Source organism: Pseudopodoces humilis, chromosome 2, assembly GCF_049639895.1.
Source record: "Pseudopodoces humilis isolate 2021_Gansu_Grassland_sample_001 chromosome 2, ASM4963989v1, whole genome shotgun sequence".
Taxonomy (NCBI): domain Eukaryota; kingdom Metazoa; phylum Chordata; class Aves; order Passeriformes; family Paridae; genus Pseudopodoces; species Pseudopodoces humilis.
The window spans coordinates 66969257-66991073 of NC_142201.1; the positions used below are offsets into that span (position 1 = coordinate 66969257).

Consider the following 21817-nt stretch of genomic DNA (forward strand, 5'->3'; position numbering starts at 1 on the left):
CCATTACTTTGAAAATAACTCCCAGGTTTTCCATATCCAGTAGACTGGAACCTCACACACATTTCACTGTTTTAGACAGTGTATCTTTCCCTAAGCGATTTCTAACAATGCACAAATTCATTTTTTGACTTCATGATCACTTTATAATCAATACAAAATTGTTAAAAAAATTAAAATTCAGTCTTCCATTTAAATACTGTATTTTAATTTCAAACGTAATATACTTCCTAAAAACTATAACTCACTCAAGGTAAGAAACAGAGTGAAGTCATAACAATTTTCCCCTTTTTAACCAAAGCCAAGTCATGAGTGATGAAATACTGTGCTATGCAGCTCACCACTTTTATAATATTCCCAAATTAGTAGAATTCTCCTTTTCTGTAACGTGGGTTTTCAATGCAGTCAAACTACATGAGGAAATCAAAAAACAACCATATACAAAAAGCAGAACCAGCATGCCAAATATTTTCCCAAGCACTTGCTGAGTATGATACTACAGGAAAAGCATACTCTCAATAAAAGGTTTTAAAAATACTCACCCTATCGTTCATTAGCAAATCTTTAACAATAAAAGTAGCAACCAAAGATTTCAAAGGGGCAGCAAATTGGTCAGGTGCAAGCATGGCTATATGGCCAATAGTAACCAGCGGCGTAATGAGGTGCTCAAAATTGCTTGGATCCAGACTTTTATGCAGTGGCTAAAAAAAAGGCAACAAATTCAGGTATTAACTGATATAATCTGTGTCTTATTTAGGGGATGGGAATGACAGCTTCTTACCAGGTTGTCCATGTCTACTTTAGAAATACAATTTTAAAAGAACTATTGATTAATTAATTTTAGAGATACATTCACCTACCCATCAAGTCTTCCTCAAGTCAGAGGAAACACCAAGATGACAGACAAAATATTTATCTAAGAGGTGATAAAATATTATCACCTCTGGACAGCTCAAAAAGTGACAGCTCAAGCATGACCATTTAGGAAACAATGGATTAAAGAGTCTATTTTCTCACGATAGCAATTCCAGTAACGGACTATGATTCAGCCTTCAAGATAAGAGGCTGATGGCCACTAATTAAAACGAACATTTACAGTTATAGCTATAAAATTTATTTCGTCTGTACCACAATTCAGTTTCTCATAATTTCTGCAATCATTTAAATACTTTTGAACATTCTCAACAGGGGTAAGGAGTAGCATATGGTTCCTCTTTCCATAAATAGTTCATGGTTCAAGTACATAGCCCAACACTTGTTTTTATTCTATCATCTCTTAAAACATATAACCGAAAACATGATGAATCATGAGATCCAAGAACACCTTCTACTACCATTCTTCAGGCCAAAATCATGTAAGAACAAAAGGAAAGGGGAAAAATGTATTTCCTAAATATGCTATAAGTTGCAACTACACCCCTTAGTTTACATGTGCAATATAAACATCAGTAAAAGTAACTTAAATATTTAATGTTACCTCAAATATCTGTGCAAACTGTGTTTCTTTGCTGGAAAATATTGCATGGATGCAGTGAATAGCATACTTGGCTTGACGAGGTGGTCCCTTTTTAGCTTTATGATGCAACACTGGAAGCAAAGCACTAAACAGTTGTGTAACAAAACAAATAGACAAACAGACCAAGAGATAAGTAATTTCACAAACTGAAAATCTTCCAAAACATGAAAGTAGCTAAGAAGTACAGATATACATATAAAAACCACAGCACTGCTGCAAAAGAACTAACTGCTTTTGTTAGGGTAATTTCTTCAAAAAAAAATAGAAGAAAAAAAATTAACTTGCAAGCAAAAAAACCCTGGTTTTTGTTGATAAAATATCACGTAGTAAAATAGGCATTTATGTCTGCACAGGTACTAAATGCTCCTTTGGAAATATTTTTGCCTACATATCACCATTAAATTGCAAGGAATGTATCACTACTTGGGGTATATTCATTTCACTTCCATTCTTCAAAATGCACTACATGTTAGTCTTTCAAAATCTCATTTTGGAAGTAATACTTTCTTCCAAAAGAATGCAGGATAATGCTACAGCAGATGAAAGGAAGAGAGAGAGCTTCCAAAATCCTATACGATAAAGATCACTGCTCAGAGTAAGATATACAACTTACGATCGTATGTGAGGAAAGTCTTCTTCAATTTTACTTCCTGTATTTTTGAAAATTTGTAATGCAGCTTCTGCCACTTTTTCATCATCCATTTTCAAGCAAGCGAGGAGAGATTCAAAAGTTTCAGCTGAATGAAATGAGATAGGGTGTGTAAACGAAAGTACCTGCCAAAATATGATGAAAGCCATGTTAACATTTTTTAAAGGTCCCAGGACACTTCATCAAGAGTCATTTTCCAATGTCATACTGGAACATTTATAATACTCTCCCTGTTTTTGACCCATTATGCACTTTTCTCTTTTTTTTTTTTTTAGCAGCTCCTCAAGTTGTCTGTCTTTATACATGATCTCATTAGATTTAATTTATTTCAGTCTCAGTTTCTTCTCCTATTATCCTGACCATACCACTTCTCAGTGTCTACGTCTACATTAGCAAGTACTGGGTTACAGCAGGAACAGGTCTTCAAAGAAATACAACTGATGCTAAGGAAGCAATATTCAGGTTTCAGGAGTTTTACTTCAAGAGTATTTTTAGACTGACTAAATCCACTTTAGCCACTGCAACACAACATGTGCTTCTGAAGGCCATCTCAATTTTGTTCCTCTGAAAGGAATCCAGCTTGTATGACTCCAGACTTTAAGTTTGTTTCCTCAGGGGAAGAAAGGATTCTGCTCTGAAGTGAAATTCCTATCTCTAAAATAGCAACACAGACATACTCAATAGGGTCTCTAATCCCTTAATTTTTCCACAGCAACTTAGCAGATTCTTGGACTAGATTCTTTTCAAGTATGACAGTCCTCCCATGTTCAAAAAAATGAAATAAAGAAACCCTCAACTGATCCTCCCTGAAATCTGGTCTTCTCTTCATTTTTAAGTGGCTGTTGATTATTAGCCTCATTCCACATAATATTCTGACCCATGGCAGAGAAACAATCTTCAAAATCTACAAACTTCTTCACATGCACTTTCTTATTTTAGGCAAATTACCTTCCTTCCCACTTCATTGCATGGCATTCTCAGTGCTGACTCCTATATTTGTCCTCTCTATATTATTTTCATGATGTATAGACCTCTTAGTTTAGGGTTGCCTTATTCCTCTTCCATAAATGTGTCATGCCAGTTCATATAAATGTGTAAATACTGACTTGGAAACCTTCATTCAAGTATATAGTCCTTCACAACATGATTCTTTCTTTCTTACTCAGACGCATTCTTGTGCTACTTTTTTTTTTATCTGCACTTTTATCTAAATGTGCACATCAGGAAAAAGAGCCACACCCTTCCAGGTGAATCTACTCAGTCCTTAATTTATCTAAAATATTGAAAACTTCAGTATGAGAGTCCTTTAGATTTTTAGGCCTCTGAAGTCAATCCCCAGATGGACTACTTGACAGTTTTTGCTGCGTTAGCTCAGTCTCAAGATTACTCATAACTGAAATAGGTAAGACCCCAACTTACATGGAATATGGAGGAGCCACAGTGTTGTACTGATATACAGTAGCACAGTACATATTTACAACTCGCTGAATTAATGCTGTAATAATCAAAACTCCACTGCTGCTGTCTCACACGCAGCTACTTTTGGCTTCCAGAAAAGCTTCTAAATAATTTAAAAAATAACCTTACTTATGTGTCACATAAGATGAGCATAAAGTACAAAAAACCAAACCAGATTCTTCCAGGTAGACACCACATGTTTTTGACTAAAAATAGTAAGTGCTAATTAAAAGACTATTTTAACGAAGTTGTTTCCTGTGCTCACTGACCACCAGGACTGTACTTGCCTTCAGCAATTCAAGACCTGCTCTGATTGCCTGGTCAGTAGGTACACCCTCATCTTCATCATCAGCTGTTCCATCTATAGACTTGTTCACTTGCTTGATAAGGGCACTGAAGAGGAAATCAAAACATGGCCTTGTAGTTACTGCAATTCCATCATGTGTGATTACATCTTAAGCTTGTGAAAACAATCTTATTAAAACAACTTATTTAAAACATAAGTTTATTATAAAACAAATATGTCAACTACATACATAAGCTGGTGCCTTCACCTCCTATCCAAATCAAAGTTTATGAAGCATTACCTTCAAAAATATTTATCCATCATGAATTAAGAACTATATACAAATTACTCTGTAAGGACGACCAAAATAAGAAGACAATTTGAGCATTACAAGCAACAAACTCAGTAAGAATTATGCTGAGGTTATAATCCACAACAAATTCTTAATAATTGTTGGAAAATAACTGTTTACAATACTTAAGTCTTGTAAATTTGTCATTGGCTCTTAGCAGAACTGTTAAATGTTTATTTTTTTTTCCTCTTGGTTAGAGACTATCTCCTGCATATTTCTTCTTGACAGTAAGGCTTATTTCAAATACTACTGTTAGTTAAACAATCATTTCAGCAATTTCTTCCCCCCCCCCCCCCCCCCCATAACTTCATTGTCTCTCTTTACATTGAAGTCTTGCTGCCTCATCATCCTAATCTTTACTTCCTCAGTTCCATTACTGTTTGTGTCACTATGAGCTAATATTCTGGGTGGAAAATTCCAGCTGAATGGTCGGGACAGAAATTTGTTATTTTAAAATAAATCAGCTGGTCACAAACCATACTTTGTCCATCAGCAATACATCCACTTTTCAGACAAGTCATCCCAGCTATGCTGAATGACAATGCAATTGTTTCTCTGACTACATTCTGGACAAGGACACAAAAACCCCTATACAAGGTGAAACAGAAGAAAACATTGAAGGTCACCAAGCCTTAAGCCACGCCCACCTAGCCTATTACTGCTTCTGTTTATAGGCGAAGTAAGAACCCCCAATTTCAAACCCTGTGATCTATGTCTGAAAACACACACAGAAAAATACCTGATGGATTCTGTATCAATGTGAACAGGAGCAATTCTCTCAAGAAGAAACTTTATCATTTCCAAAAAAGGATTTGTTGGTTGCTTTGGGTTGCCCAACTTCTTTGTTATTTCCCTCTGAAATATAAGTTGTAATTAAATTTCTAGTAAATTCTGTTCCAAAAACATTCACACTTTAAGAGCAATTCTTACCACACATCCTTCAGCCTGTTTGCAAGAACATGTTGGACTAACAAGCATTTCTAACTGACTTCTTATTTTCTCATCATCTTCTAGAACTTGTGTGAACTTTTTCATGAAATCTTGAGCTTTTCCTGGATCAGGAAGGTTTCCTTTAAATAACCAAAACAAATCACTATTAATGTAGTATAAATTGCACAAGTTTGGAACATCATACAAACCACATAAAACCCAAACCAAACAAACAAAAAGAAAAACCGTGAAAACCCCAAACTTCCTCTGGCTTCCCCAAATTTCCTTTGGCTTTTTGCTTTCCTCACCCTTCACACTCATTTTTCAGCAAGCCTAGTTGTTCTTGCTAATAATATTGCTAAGAGCTGAAACTGACCTCAGACTGCAAAGCCTGAAGTCCATAACAAAATATCCTCTGTATACAGATCACCCAATGCAGCAAGTGTAAAAAACACCAAAAAGAGTATTTTTGCTAAATTACCCCTTAGGTAATTTACAAGCTTTACAACAGCTTATAACATTCAAAACAAAAAAAAGGCATTTAAAATGTGTTTCTTAAGCTACATGCTCATTTTATATTTACATTTTATATTATAGCAAGGCAAATTATTGGCAAAATATTATTTTATATTTACATTTCATATTATAACAAGGCAAATTATTGGCAAAGGATTAGTCTACTATTTAAGAGGCTTGATATTTTTGGTCCAGCCAGTGTTAAGCAAAGCTGGTACAGATTGTGGTGTAGCACTACGAGATGACTGGTTCAAAATAAGTTCTATTATGAATTTGTTTTGCTGTATCAATTTTTTTTTTTTTTTAATACAACCCAGAACTACAAGTATGAGAAAAATTACAAACTGACAAAAAAAAGACTGGGATCATGGCCAAAAAAGCAGCAAGTTTCCTTTTTTACCTCCACATTTTTATCAAAAATGTGCAGTCTTATGTAGTATATTTTTTGCCAGAACAGATGGCATTTTTTAAAAAAGGTGGATTTGAAAAAAAAAATTCAGAATTGTAAAGCAAATTTTTCTTCACAGTTTTAATGCTACTGATGTGGTGGGCCTGGGGAACAAAAGTGCTGCTTTTGGGTTGGTGGGTGTTTCTCTGTCAGTTTGTTCCGTTTACACGGAAGTTCTTCAGTTTTCCAAGTGCTGACCTTCATACTGAAATCCAAACTCTTCAGTATTCCAATGACATTTACAGTACTAAAACCTCAGAAGGCAGGTAAGTTAGTACATAGTTTAGTTAATATCTATGAATATAGATATATAATAAATGCTAAAATAGACATTAATACCCTAGATCATCTGGACCTTGAATTAGTCTACAATGCTATATGATAGGCTTCACAACTGATGACTTCTTGCAGTAAGATAACAATTCTGCTTAGAATTGCCTTCATTCTTAAAAGCACATTGCTGCATCATGTTCATCATGATTTGCTTTAAGTTTTATCTGCTGCAAAACACCTTTCTATAAGCTTAATCCAAGTGATTTTTAAGCAAGAAAGCAATATAGTTCTACTGTAATTTTTATACACTGTAAATACTTTTATTGACTTACTTGTTATAACCATCACTTTTGAGAATATAGCTTTACTGCTGGCATCTGTCTGCAAGTCACAAAAGAAAAATGGATTAAGCAAAAATTTTACATCCTTTATTTCCATTTGAATATTGAGGGAGGAAAATTCCAGACTACACTAATAACATGTCAGCATCCATTCTGCTAACGCATCATGTGTTAGAAATCAAAAACCACCACTGCACATTCAACATAGACACAGGAAGTAAAAGTTAGATCATCCCTACATCATCGATTACATAAAATACTTTTATTATTTTTCAATCTACCATATAACTTATGAGCAGCACAAATGGGCTATTTCTGCAGTGTGTAGTCTTAGAAGAATGCCATCATTTTCAGGGCTCTTAGCTGTCACAGCTGAACTCACATGTTCAGACAACAAAAATATACAGAAATCAGATATCATTTACAGGATTCAAGTAATGCTGTCAGCAGACTTCCCATATTCAAACCTCTTGTGACTCAGGAGAAAAACAAAAACTGTACTGCAGAGTTTCTTTCATCCTTACTGTTCTGGTCTCCTAATACTAGCTAAGTCTTCAAGTACTGGCAAAAGCTTTCACCAAAAAAGATTGAGCAAACTACTAATAATTCAGCCAAATGTCAAATAACCTGAGGAAGAATTATTAACTTGCAGTAGCATACCTCTATTGAATTATGATAGATTAAAGAAGTTTAAGAAACATTTCTTTTTGGAAATTCTGCTGTGGCACTTGATCCACATAATCTTGCATTCATCTGCAGTAAATAAAGATTGTACTCCAATAGATACAAAAAAGCATTCACCCACTTTTCTACATTTGAACAGGGAAGGTTATGTATTTTATTTCATTGTATACCACTGCTGAAGGAGAAAACCAGGAGCTGTGATTTATGCTTCTTCTCTTAAGAAAAGTAACTTGTCTTAAAGGCAAGTTTGATGTCCCTTCTGTCTTAAGTCAGGGGAAATTATAACCAACAGCAATAAAAACATTTAACACATTTTCAGTACCCTCAATAGTGCTTTGTCTGAGGACACCCTGAAGAGGAAGAAAAGAGGATGTCCGTAGAGTTTCAGTAAATGGCAGAAAGGTAGACTGGGAAGTTCAAAGATTTATAGTTACAGAATAATGTTGGTTGGCAGTGACAACTTTAGGTCACACAGCTGAACTGCCTACTCAAAGCAGGATCAGATTTTGCTTCAGGCAAACTTCTAGTTGCATTTTAAATATTTACAAGGATTTTGCAGCATCTCTGAGCTACATGTTCCCATATTTGATCACCCTTACTGCAATTTTTTTTTTCTTACTACCTAATCAAAGTTTCTTTGTGGTAACATCTGTACACTAGCTCTTGTCATATTCCTCTTTCTCTGAGAGCTCTCACAATGCCTATACTTGGCACAGGGACAACAGCTACAGGAGAACAAATCAACAGAACAAATCAACAACTAAGCTATAATGACTAAAAGAAATTAGACAGAAGTGAAAAAGCACACAAAGTCATCTTCTAAAAGGTTATTATTTAATCTCACTTCTGGTTCCTGAAAGAAATAAATGTTTACATAGCTTTGAATTGCTAATGGATATTTATCTCAAGATTATTACTTGGACTGTATGTGATAGTCTGAGGCGCCACTGCAGGCAGCAGAACAGTTTTGAGTCGGGGAATTTTACTTAATTCAGTATGTCAATTTACACAAAGTTTTACTTATTTATTCTGGTATCGAGAAATAAAAGCAAACAAATGAACACGTTTAAAAACAGCGTTTAGCTCCCCCTCAGACACCTCTCTTCCCATCTCTGCTCTGCCACAAGCCATTTAAATTCTCCCATGTAGTCTTGTTATTCAAGAGAATATCCAACTGTAGAGAATCAGCATTTAAGAGCAAAAAATAGGATAAAATCCAGATGGACAAATGCAAACACGTCAAAAGCATGCACTGTCTTGAATGCAATGCTTATGCTGACATCAAAACCCTCCTGGTAAATTCCGTATAATATTTGATAATTTACACAGTGACAAAGAAATTTCACAACTCCCTGAAAACAAAAGGAAAAGTTAAAATTTCACTTTCAACTGAAAAGCAGAAAATATCAAGGCACTAACTCAGGTATTAAATGCATAAAAGCATTTAACCTACACCAAAGAACATTAAACAGTACATGAAAAAATTTCAATACAGTCACCAAAATACAATGAAGTATTGCTATGCTAGCATTTACTGCACTTAGAATTTAATACATTACAGCATGTTTTTAATGGTGTATTGTATCAAAATTATTAATTTCACTGCAGTTTCTCTCTATTGGCAAGACACTAGCATTTCTAAGCAGATACGTTAGATAATCCAACCACACAGCTACCCACTCTTCCCGGTAATTCCAGCAAATGGATAATCATTAAATTTACCTTGGTTCAATACACACACATACTGAAAATAAAAATCATGCACACAGACACACAGAAGTTTGAGCATGGCAACATTTTCTACTCAACATTATTTCTATTAAAAAATCATCAGATGAAACTTCTAGCATTAAAGCCAAGTTTTAATTATATTCCAAACCATATCAAGAATTTAGTTTTATACTTTCCCTACCCCAAACATGAGTATGAACATAGATGTAAACTAAAACAAACATGAAATTCACTTAATGAGAATATCCTAAATGCTCAATAAATTTTCATTTTTCCCTTCTGAGAAAATCCCTATATAAGAAAATTAAATTGTAGTCTGGTATCTCCAATACAATATTTAAGAAATTTCTGAGAGGGAAAAGAAATGAGTAACCTGTTGTGACAAAAATATTCCAATTTCTTCGAAGTTACTAATCACATATAAGTTAACAATTTAAGAGGGCTTATATAGATACTTTTTATTAATTACTTGATTTGGCAATCAAAAATAATATGCTGGTTTCACCCTGTTTCAAGAGTCAGAATAGTACTGGAAAGATGTAACTCAAACACCAGGAGAAAATATTTTAGTATTAAATGACTGGCAAAACATTTTAGAAAGTTCCCTTTTCTTCTTCAGTTTTACAAACACAATGTATAAACATTCCCTTCAGCAAATGTAGTCTAATGGAGTATCAGTTAACTTTCACAATATTTTCAATCTGCTATTACAAATAAGCCTGAGATAACCAAAGGGAATTATAAAACAGTACATTTACTAAAATTGCATATTCACTGGGGAATAAAGATAAGTTGAACTCACTTTGGGTTGTTTTATTAGGTCAACTAAATCCTTTACTTGATGTCGTAGTAGATTTTGACATTTCCACATTTCATTCAATGCTCTGAAAATATAAAAAAAAGAAGTAATTGTCAAAATTATCTATTCAAGGAGTAACACAACTGTCCAAAATGAGTCTTAACAGTCTTTTCAATTTCAGGCTCAGAAATGTACTTATTACATGAACTTCCACTGCTGTGTGAGCAAAGGTTAAATATTTCCTAGTAGGATAATATGGAAAATTAACTGGTCATATTAGACTGATATAAAGTGAGATTTTGAAACAAGTTTCATTTCAGATGCTCAAGTACACTGCCTTTCAAAGAAGGAGGAAGCAACTAGTCTCTGGTCCATTAGGAACCAGGTCATTTGTACAAGCCTGAAATGACTCTTCTAAAAACATATCAAGAAGTAGGTTAAAGCAGATATTTAAGATTTTTATCACCAAAACAAATGGTTTTTTTTGCAGACAGGAAGCAGCTACTAGATTAATAATTTGTGAAAGTGGACATGATTAAGATGATGAGAGATGCATGAAAGACACTCAGTAGAACAGAAAATTAGCACACTCTCCAGGAATAGTAAACCATATAAATAGTGGTCATAGCCGCATTTACAAAATTTACAGAATCCACAAGTAAAAAAATAATTTCTATATAAATAACTGAACAAATTAAGTCTTTAAAATGAGCACTGCTGTGTACAAGAGCTGTAGAATGCAGAAGTTACTTGTTGCCTGAAATAACAAGTAACTTAAAAGAATCCATTCTGCATTTTCATTTAGCCTACGCTAAAAATTACTAGGACAGTAACTTTTTTTTTAATATACTACTAATAATTTTAGTTTGTTATAGTTGTCATGTCTTTGGACAGGCAATACAAGAAATTCAGGGGATTCAAATATCAGATTTTGTAGAATTAGAAGGCTTTGGGATCTTTTAAGGCATTCATTCATATACAAAGCCTTTTCTAGTCTCTTTCACGGGACAAAAAAAACCTCTATTTGATTTCCAAGTGACCGAGTACTACTACATGAAAAACAAAGTAAAACTATCTGAAATGAGTCCAACTGTGAACATTACAGCAGTATAACTTAGTCAAATTCACATGCATGTACCTATTTTAAGCTGGAGAAGGCACGTAGCATAATAATAATAATAATGAAGGAGGAAAGACATTCTCATTCTTAAGTCACCTTGGCTGCTGCAACAAGTAATATATTAATTAAGAAGTTGTCAAGTAAGACTTAGAGCTGATCTTCCAGATCTATATTATCTCTTTGCAGACATATAAGGATCGACATGTACTCAAGCTTCTTTCCAGATCTCTGACACTACCTCTTTGGCTGTTTATGGCTGAAATGTACTGTATCTTGTTAGAAAACACCCTATAAGTTTAGGGTTTTTTCAAAATCTCACTTGAAAAATAGATGCTATACCTACATTCTGTTTTCTAATAGCTTATAAACTATTTCTGCCCACTGACTTAGGCCATTCATAACAATTGAAAACTACTTTACAATAATATTTGTATTAAAAATTATTTTGCAAGTAGTAAAAAGCAGCACGTACTTCACAGCATTTGAATCCAGTGTTGCATAAAGGTAATACAAACACTTCATTCGTTCGTTTGTTTCCAAGTTATGAGGGACCATGTACTGAGCAAAAATGCGTTCAACAAGTAACCTGAAAGATAGGATTAAGACACTTAAGTTGTGCAGGAAGAACACAGCCTGGAATTGTAGAAACATCAATTCAAAAATTCTCAGCCCTATCTAGACATCAGTTGTTACATAAAAAATGGGATATTCAAAAACCTAAAGGTCAAGTTACTTGACATAATTCAGCAGAAATTAAACATAAATTTATCATTACAGAAAACACAGTGTTAATGCTGGCAGTAGGAGATCTAACGGATGACATTACCAAAATCAGACGTATTAAATCTAGAAGAAACCAAACCATTTGAGAAAGATATTAATTATCAATCCAATAAGATGTTAACATTTAATTTTATTACAATTCAGTATTGGAATAAATTAATGAACTGACCCAAATTAATCTGCCTAAAATAATACTGCTATTACTAATAATAATGCGTATAAAAAAAGAAATGTTGATTATATCACAAAATATCAAGAAGCCCAGAAGGAGAATTCAGATACAAATCAGAAGGAGCTGACTTCCTTCCACCTTTTCTGGCCCCATCCCCACAGGCTGAGTTTGTCCCATGTTTTTTGCATCTGCAATATAAATGTGGGTATATTCCCAAGGGAATTATTAAAAGCTTCTGTGTAACATGAAGCTCCTTATTTGGAAAAAGGATGAGACAAAGGTTTGGGCCTGCGAGTTACCTAGAAAAGACTGAGAAGGGAAAAAAAAGGGAAACCAAGCCAGCACACTACTCCTAAATACCAAGAAGTCCAAGACTGAGGTCCAAAACTGAGATCAGTATTAACAGAATGAAGCAAACAGGCAAAACCAATCCTGTATGTTTATGTTGGAAAAGGAAACAAAATTCCTTACACACAGTTGGAGCAGGTGATCAAAACCCAAATTCAGACAGTTTAAAAGGTTTGAGAGAAACATCAGTGGTTAAGGCTGGATGTAAGGATCCAGACAGTCCATTTCCACGGTACCATGAAATAACTACTTGTTTTGAAGATAAGTTTTTGAATTTTTGAAAATACTTTTATGGGTTCACAATGCCATTTGTATCTGAACACACTGTGAAGACTTATTTCCAAAGCCGACACGATTACCTTGATTAGTCAAGGCACACTTGCTCCCAAACTTGTTACCCATGTGCAACCATCTCTTTTTCAATACCAACAACCATATACAAGGCTACAGCTGGTATGACAGAGGCACTGCTTTCACTACAAATCCAGGACAAGGCCCTAATTCACAGCTTTTATGCTACAAAAACCTAACTTTTCTGCAGAGTGATATGGCTTGCCCATTGTCACTACACGTGTTACCTTTAAAACATACAGGAAGAGCATGCAAATCTAAATCAACATTATTCAAGCAAGTTTACCTACTAAATTTTAACATATAAATTGACAAGTTACTTAAGAAGTTACAAGAAAAAAAGTTACTTAAACAAAAATCCCCTCTACTGAAGCAGTGACAAGGTACACCTAAGACTTCTGAAATCTTCCAACCTCTCACACCCTTTAGAACCCTAAAATAAAAAACAATAAAGTAGAAGAAAACAACACAGGACAACACTTGGCTGCAGCTATATAAGATTATGCACTGAATCAAAACATACAGGATTATCAAGATTCCTCCTTCCCAGCAGCACTGGAACAAAAAGGAAAAACAAATCTTCATAACAAGTTATAACACTTAGCCACTGAATCTGCCAGCTTTTACAACTAACTTACCGATCATCAATACTGTTTTGATAATATATATGCAGAAGTTTATCTTTGATCCATGATATTTGTTTTGCAGCTTCTTTTCCTGCTTCTGATTGCAATGAATATTTCTTGTATATCTGTGCAAGTCCCATCATAGCTTCCTTCCTCACTCTCCACTTGACAAAAAGAAACAGCAGCCAGTTTAGCAGTTCAAAACTCAAAACTGAAAAGACTGCAGAATTTTCTATTAGGTATTTCCTATTCTATACCAAAAAAACATAATTTAATACACAAAAAATTTAAACCGAGTTGTAAGTGCAATAGTTTCTCATTAGGATGTATGTTGCATCATATCTGTTACACTGAAGCTTTCAACACCAATAACTACCATGTAAGTACGCCTCTTGAATTCAGAATTATTACAGTTTCAAGCCAACACCCTTAGTCAATATCTACATTTCTGTTATGGCTGCAACAAGAAAAAGCATGTCACCAAATGAAAAAAAGATTAGGCAATAATTTTTAAAGTTTGCCATCAACAAACACGTTTAGTATGCTTTACATGAAGTAGCAAACCTCATAAATTTTACCAAATAATGCAATATATCTAAACTAAAATTTAAGACTATTCAAATTTGAAAGCTACTACACTGATTTGCAGTCTCTCAACAATCTAATTAAAAGCAGTTAATCTACAATACCTATAATACATTCTGAAACCTGCTTGAAAAATTTCTTAAAAATGCTAGAATGTATTACAAGGGTTTTCTTTGACTCAAAAGTTTTACTAGACCATACAATTGGAACATTGTTGTGTTCCAGTTAATTCTTTAGATCATATCATCTTAAATAAAATACAGCACAATGTAAAATATAGCATTCTAGTCATGGGAAGAAGGTACCTCACTAAATAGATGCCATCAAGGTTTTTTGCTTCGTATTGTTCTCATTTGCAATTTTAAAATCAGTATAGCATTTCTTAAAAGTGTTGATTTAAAAGAAAGTGAATATTACCATTTAGAAGTATAAAACACAGATATTATCAATGCTAATTATGTCTTACCCGCTTGTCCAGTGTCCTTTCTCTGACGAAATTTAGCAGGTGATCATTGACAAGCAAAAGATCTTTTTTAGCAGCAGTAACTATGGATACTATAACATCATGCCGTATGGCCTCCTCAGGATCATGCGACCTTACTTTCAGATATTCTGGGGGAAAAAATGACTAAGTGTAAATACACAACTGCAGCTACTTTCCCCACTAGACAGACACAGAAAAATTATTTTATTCTGCTTGAAGCATCAGCAGTAACAAATCAATAGTTTCCTCCAAGATTAACAGGAATGACAGCAGAACTTCGTATTTGCTTAGAATATTAAATACATGTATTACTGGCATTATTGAAATAAGAATTATGTGGCTACAATTCTTTTTTATTATTTCTTATAGTATACATTAGCAACTTTCACAGCCAAGCAGGACTGGATCTGTGGAGTAGAATATACAGTGCTTGAGAACTTGCTAACCACACCATATACATTTTAAAGTCTTACATGAGGCTAGAGGCTACTCTTCCTGCAGACTCCATCCCCTTTGGCTCCTAGAGCACATGAGTTGCACTCCTGCTCACAACTTCTCTATTATCCACAAGGAATCTAGTTCACCTGCTCCAGGAACACTCAACAGTATGAGCCATGTAAGCATCGTAATCAGGGACAAAGCAAGAGATACTTTAAATTATAATGCTTATTTAGACACATCCTAGTTTATCCACCTTAAACAATTTTTCTAGTTTATTCTGGTACACTGCTACTTACTTGCTACCACCAATAATCTTACACTATCAACATTTTAAAACTTCTGCTTTTAGGCTTCAAATTTGTTAGCTACCTATTGTCATTTTAAAAAGCTGGCAAATAAAATGGCAAAATTCATTTGTCTTCATAACTGCATTTTAGGTTATTTTAGAAGCACAAAAGGGTAGGAGAACACACACACAAAAGTTGAGATCACAGTTCACTGCATGCATCAGTACAATGCTGAGAACTTTAAGAAACCTTGCAAATTCAGACTTTACTCTGAATAAAATAACCAGAAGTTACTGTTCTCTCAACACTGTTCAATGACCAGTGAAAATTTTTCAAGTCTCATCTGAAACACTGGCCATTAACATTACTGATAATCAACCCAAGTGTCAAAAGAGAATATTTCAAAATAATGCTTTGCAGTTACAGAGGCTATGAAATTTTAAATCCAAATAAGCCTTTTTAAAAAAACCCAATTTTTTCACAGGAACATAAACTAAAACAAATGAAAAATACTGCCATTACACAAAAGAATTCTCATCTCCAATACCAGTGAGCCACAGAAATTTTTCAACAATTTGACTTTGATAAGCACTGAAGGGAGAGAAAGGAGGGGCAAGCAAAATTACATTTCCCAGAGGATACCATTAGAGGGGGCACAAAGTCTTTCTGCAATGTAAAAAAAAAAGATAAATTTAAAATACAATTCTGATAATCAAAACTGAAAATATTCTTACCACTCCATTAAGGAAAGACCCAGAACCTTTTGGGTTTTTTAAGCTGGCTTAACAATTTAGAATCAAAAATTATTCTGAGTTGGAAAGGGACCCACAATGGTCATCAAGACCAACCCTTAAGTGAATGGCCCATATGGGGATCAAACCTACAACCGTGGTGGTTCCATGCTCCAACCACCTGAGCTAATCTCTGGATAACACTGTAACTACATGGTGACTCCAGCCTGTAGTCACAGGCTCCAGTCTCTATTTGTGTCCAATTTGACAAATACTCAGCAAGCAGGAGAGCAATCCCATGCACTTTACAGTCCTTCTAACTCCCTCCTTAGACCAGCGAGGCAAACATATTGCCTCAAAAAAACTACAAGCAGGGGTTTAATGATATGGAGACAATATAGTCTACAAAGCAAACCAACCAATTATCATTAATTAATTTTTTATTAAGACATGGGGAGCAGCAAATACTAAATGATTCCATTGATGCCACTTGCTTTCTTCCTACAGAGCTCCTGAATTACAGACTATGTTTGATCTGAAGGAGGCAGAACTGTGAAGGTGGTTAGTTATGAGGACTGTTAACGTGATTTAGACAGTGGCTGAGTAAGACTTAAACATTTCAGCTCTGTGGAACATAAGTCTCCCCTATGAACCCTAATTAGTAAATGCCAGGACCATCAGGTTAGGCAGGCTGTCTTTATCTGATCCCATGGTGCTTAATTTCAGCAGCAGTTGGGAACACAACTACTATATGAGAGGAAGAGAGATCTCTCTAACTGAGGCATTCTTTGTGCCATCCCCTCAGCCTGAGAAGCAACACTGAAGGCAAGGACTTTGACTTAGAACGCCACCATCAATTAGGTCCTCCACAATATCTGACAGCATTACTTAGGATTACAACTGATCTTTTTGACTCTTCCACGAGACCAAAAATGGTATTCTAATGTTATAATAAAACTGATACCTGTTAAGTCCTTTGCCAGGTCGGGATGGTTCATAAGGCAGTGACTTGCAAATTTGACACACTCAAGGCGAATAGGTACGTGGATATCATTAAACCTAGTTAGAAACAAGATAATGCGTTACAACAACAAAAATTCCACTTCTGCCAAAGCAATCTGTTAATTTCTACACAATATCAAATATTTCTGAAAATGTATTTTATGCTTCCCATGCATGGTTACATGCATACAGCATCTCCAGTTTCACAGTATTAAGCAGACTGTCTTTAGCTTAAAAAAAAATTTCTCATACTCATTTGTCGATTCATGTTATGAACATGAAAAGAATTATCTTCTCCTACTACACATTAAAAACTCCCAGGAAGACAAAAACCTATGAGAAAGATGTGTGATATATTTTAATTCCTCTTCTGTAATGCTATACATAATTAACCATGAGCCATGTATCAGAAACTCAAAATTTTATAAAACTGGGACATACATCCCCTCCTTATACTTCACGACAGAGAACAAACAAATGCACATGCAGTCTAATACAATTTTTTTCTGAGATGGATCATTTAATATGATTTCCTTTTGGAAGGCAGAACTAGATTTGATTCTTAAAATCTAGTATTTTCTCATTTTTAATTTTTATATGAGTCATTTTATAACAAAACTGTTGATGCAATTAGTTACAGACAACTCTTCCAAAATTAAATGCATTCTCAAGCTAGCCTCAAAATCCTTGGTGTAAAACAAATTTTTAAAATGTTATTTTAGAACACTTGTTGTTGAAATATTTATTTATCAGATAAATGGATTTTAAGGAATACCTGTTTTAGTAAAAGCCAGGTATATTTTCAAAATCAAGAGATTTTTATGAATGCTTCCTTCAGTAACAGCTATTATAACTTTGTGAAAATTTTTAGAAGTAGTATATGTATATATGTGATTCATAAGTAGTAGAAAACAGTTACTGTGAACCAACTGCACATAATCACACTGTAACACAATGAAGCATTTTCCCTTGGGCCCAATCAGATGTGGTATTTTTTTATGACATTTCATGCTTTAAATAGCTATATACTTTCAAGCAAAATACTTTACTTCAATTAAGTTATATTCTTAAAAGTAGCATTTCTTTGAGGACTCTGCTTTTGATGATTGATGCAACATTATAAACTATGGCATTTGTAGTAACTTTTAGAATTTATCTTCTTTCATCAAATCAAAAGTATTTTCTTTATTGTAGACAAACTGGAGTTTCTCCTGACTACAAGCTACAGCTGTATTTTCTATCTCAAAGTGGCAGAATATTTCAAAAAACCAGGTATATCTGCAGCATTGTAAATACTACACACTTCTTTTAAGGTACTCCTATCATTAAAAAAAATTGAAACTCATGCATGAAGACTGTACATAAAAGCCTCAAGAGCAGTTCTAGTATCACCAGATACTAAAAATGTCATTTGATGCTGTTTTAAAATTAATCCATCATTGAATAGTTTCACTTTTGAAGAAATTAAAATAAAGTATTAATTTTTCTTGACAATGGCAATAAAGCTAGTTGAAAACAAATGAACATTAAAGACACGACTTGTAAACTTTCATTCTGCAGAATGACAGATGTGGAAGATATGTGTAAAACTGCTTTAGCATTTTCTGCCAGATCTCAGATAAAGCAGCAGGAGGGAATTCACACTTAGCCATGTCACTTTAACAAAAAGAACTGAAACCAACTGCATTTGACTTCACTGAATGGTTTTCCTCCCTAGACAGGGAATAGTAATACACCAGAATATACCTCCCCAGGTAGCACTGCCAAAGTGGTTTGTTTTGAGACGCCAACTCCGAATCCTTCGCCCCAAACATTTTTGCTAGAAGTTTTACAACCTGCAGACGTTCTTCATTATCATTGCTCTGGAAAATGAACAGATTTTTTTTTTTTTTTTAATTTAAAAGGAAAAATAACCCTAAAAAACAGAGTACAGTTTTTACACCAATACACTTACAGATTTCTAGAAATATCATGATACAGATCAATACAATTCTCTTATATACAAATGTCTATCTCAAGACAAAAACTCTTCATTATTTTTTTGAGAAGACAAAATAATACTCTAAAAATGAAAAACAATATAGGGACAAAAAACATCGTGAACAAATCCTGGTGAAAAATACATCTTTTTAATACTTATTTACAGTTTACTGATCATTAGGAAACCTGATAGGTGCCTGTAAAAATTCAGACACAAAACGAAACTTAGAAAAGTCAGTCTATGATTGTCTGCACATAAAGGTCTACAGTTCTATAGAACAATGCTTTATTTAAAATATTAGTTAAAAATAACCATTTCCAGAATACAAGTTTCTAAAGAACATCAGATTAAGTACCCAAGACCTGAGATCCACGGAATGTGGTCCTGTATTTGCACCTGTATTCAAAACTGCTGAGGTACAACAGATATATTTTTTATCTTTTTATATTTAAAATGAGCACTAACAATGGTAGTGGAAATATACTGGAGAAGGCCTTGTTTTATCATTGTTTTGCACTACATTCTTTAATACAACACACAGCATGTGAACCTTCATACATCGGAAATGTATGATAACATTTGTGCAATTAGCATGAACTTACTGTTCACCAAATTTTTTCCCTTCGCTCATTAAAAGGAGTAAACTCAATTGGCTGCAACAATTCCATGAAAAGGGGTAGATAAAATTAATTTATATTAATTATATTAATTATATTAATTATATTAATCCCTTATTATTCCCAGGGTTTTTTCTGGTAAAAAGTAAGAACTGTGTAAAACACTGCCTTTTTTCTAGCATCTTTGAATTCTTATTAGTTCAGCATCACCTTTTGATCATGAACAAGAAATAAGAGCACAGTATAGCTGTCGGAATTCTTTTATACGACACCACCGCTTTAGAGACAAACTACTTCTCCTGACTCAATACCATAAAAGGGTTGAAACATTCGCCAGCATGTCTTTTTAATTCAGAACCCTAAGAACAGTAAAAGCATTTGTAAAATCCTTAAAGTAACAGAGCAAAAGAAGTGAAGGATGCAGTAATTTCTAACAGTGATATATTACTACATTACAAAAGACTAATTCTTTTGAATACACTTTGGTATTAAGTATTCAAAGCATTTATGGCAAATCCATTAATATGTTTTTTTTGCATTTGACTAATTTTTTTCCAATTAACATTCACACAGACATTACTGAAAGCATTCTACAACCACCTCCTCTTAATCTGGACTAAATTACAGTTTTTTCTTAATGAGTTTCAGCCCATTACACTACAATTTCTTATTGTGTGGGCCATGGTTAAGAATTTCTAATTATTTTTTTAAGGCCTACATTAGTCCAGCCTCCATGACTTACATCCAATCCACTCTTGCTCAAACAGATAAAACATTAAAATATTAAGCATCTCTGAATTTTTTTAGGTAACCAGCACAGAGTCAGAGCAAGACCCTCTAGAAGGTAGAAGGAAGGAGCCAGGTGGAAGAGCTGGGAGCACACTGAACATTCAACTACCTAATTATACAGCCAGAAATATAGACAGAAATAACCAAACAGAGCAAAACAAACCCAGAAAACAGCAAAACCCTAAAATATCCTTAATTAATTAGCTGCAGAAGAAGCTTTTGCTGTATCAGCCACTAATCCAATTATAAGACAACCCACTTGTGTTTCTGGTCCTGTTGTAGAAACAACAAATACTTGTGGGTTATGGACCTTGGTACATAATTATTTGGTCGCTTCTAAATTTCATGCCCTGATGTTGGCTTCCTTGAAACACACTCCAAGGTTATATACACTCCAAGGGGTAACAAAAATACACCTGTACTTCTTATTAAATGAATACATTGCTGCAACAGTCTCTCCTCTTTATTCTACTTTAATCTCCCCTCTTTTTCGCTCATTCTCACTCTTTTTCAGGGTGAAAAATAAGGGCACCAAACTCTGAAAAAATCTTAATATTTCTCCATTGTGTGAGAAACTCTGTACTTGAGGAGTCACACCCTTCATCTCTTAAGTAAATCCAGCAATCTAATAGTGTTCCATCATGACTCATCAATATAAATTGACATTGAACATGGATATTTTCAGTTGCCTATACACGGTCCCAGCACACAGGCAGCTGCTCTTTGGCCTAAACATTTGAGTCTGTAACTGCAGCTGAAGCCAGTCAGATTGTTATCACTATAGAGTCCAAAAGAACAGGCAGCACTCAGGTTCTGGGGAGATTTGGGAATAAGAAGTAGACACATAACCTGAAACTTTTGAAGATTTTAATTACCATATCCAGGAAGAAAGGTAGCTCTAAAATAAGAAGTCAACTTTTTATTGATTTTATTTATTATATCATATTGTTTTAGTAAAACAGTAAGATAAAAGCCTAAACCCCATGACAATTATTTCCAAAAGAGTCTATTCATGAGCTTTCCATTCTCCTGAACATTTAAATGTTATTTGCTTCCTGTAGCATGGAGTTCCAAAATTCAAGTACAAAATTTGAAAAAAAGTTCCTTTACTTCAGTTTCTTCTACAAGCTGACCTATACAATAATAAATTCTTAGCTCTTTCCCAAACCCATAATGCTTCTGCGTTAGCACTAGATCTCAATAAACACACCATCTTAAAGTGCCAAGATCAGGCACAAATGACTGACCCTCACAGAAGAGGTTAAGTGAAATTAATACAGTGTTCATTCTCCTGTTAATTCCCCAGACTCCTTTCCATAATCAGACAAAAACCAAACTACTAGTAAGATGCAACCATGATTTCACACAGCTCTCACAGAGCTTTACAACAGAGTTCTGCCACCTGAGAGCACAGGAGCTTTTTCTTTACATAAATCTATAGAGGTGGGGCAGGTTGACCCCAGTCAAAAGCAAAACACTCACCCAGTCCCTCTCTCACTCCTCTCCGAGAGAGAAGAAGG

At 34.3% G+C, this 21817-nt stretch overlaps 1 protein-coding gene across 3 annotated transcripts in view; it reads right to left on the minus strand.

The window, feature by feature from the left end:
• Positions 1-21817, minus strand: part of PDS5B (PDS5 cohesin associated factor B) — a 99908-nt gene that overhangs the window by 34531 nt on the left and 43560 nt on the right. For all 3 annotated transcript variants that reach the window (XM_005516304.2, XM_014249701.2, XM_014249692.2), the window contains exons 9-21: positions 18657-18772; positions 16873-16967; positions 14432-14577; positions 13393-13544; positions 11573-11686; positions 9984-10065; positions 6758-6806; positions 5189-5328; positions 4998-5113; positions 3908-4013; positions 2127-2287; positions 1475-1598; positions 540-698 (exon numbers count right to left, since the gene is read on the minus strand). In XM_005516304.2, coding sequence (XP_005516361.1) covers positions 540-698; positions 1475-1598; positions 2127-2287; positions 3908-4013; positions 4998-5113; positions 5189-5328; positions 6758-6806; positions 9984-10065; positions 11573-11686; positions 13393-13544; positions 14432-14577; positions 16873-16967; positions 18657-18772 — 1560 coding nt within the window. The remainder of the gene's footprint in view (positions 1-539; positions 699-1474; positions 1599-2126; positions 2288-3907; positions 4014-4997; positions 5114-5188; positions 5329-6757; positions 6807-9983; positions 10066-11572; positions 11687-13392; positions 13545-14431; positions 14578-16872; positions 16968-18656; positions 18773-21817) is intronic.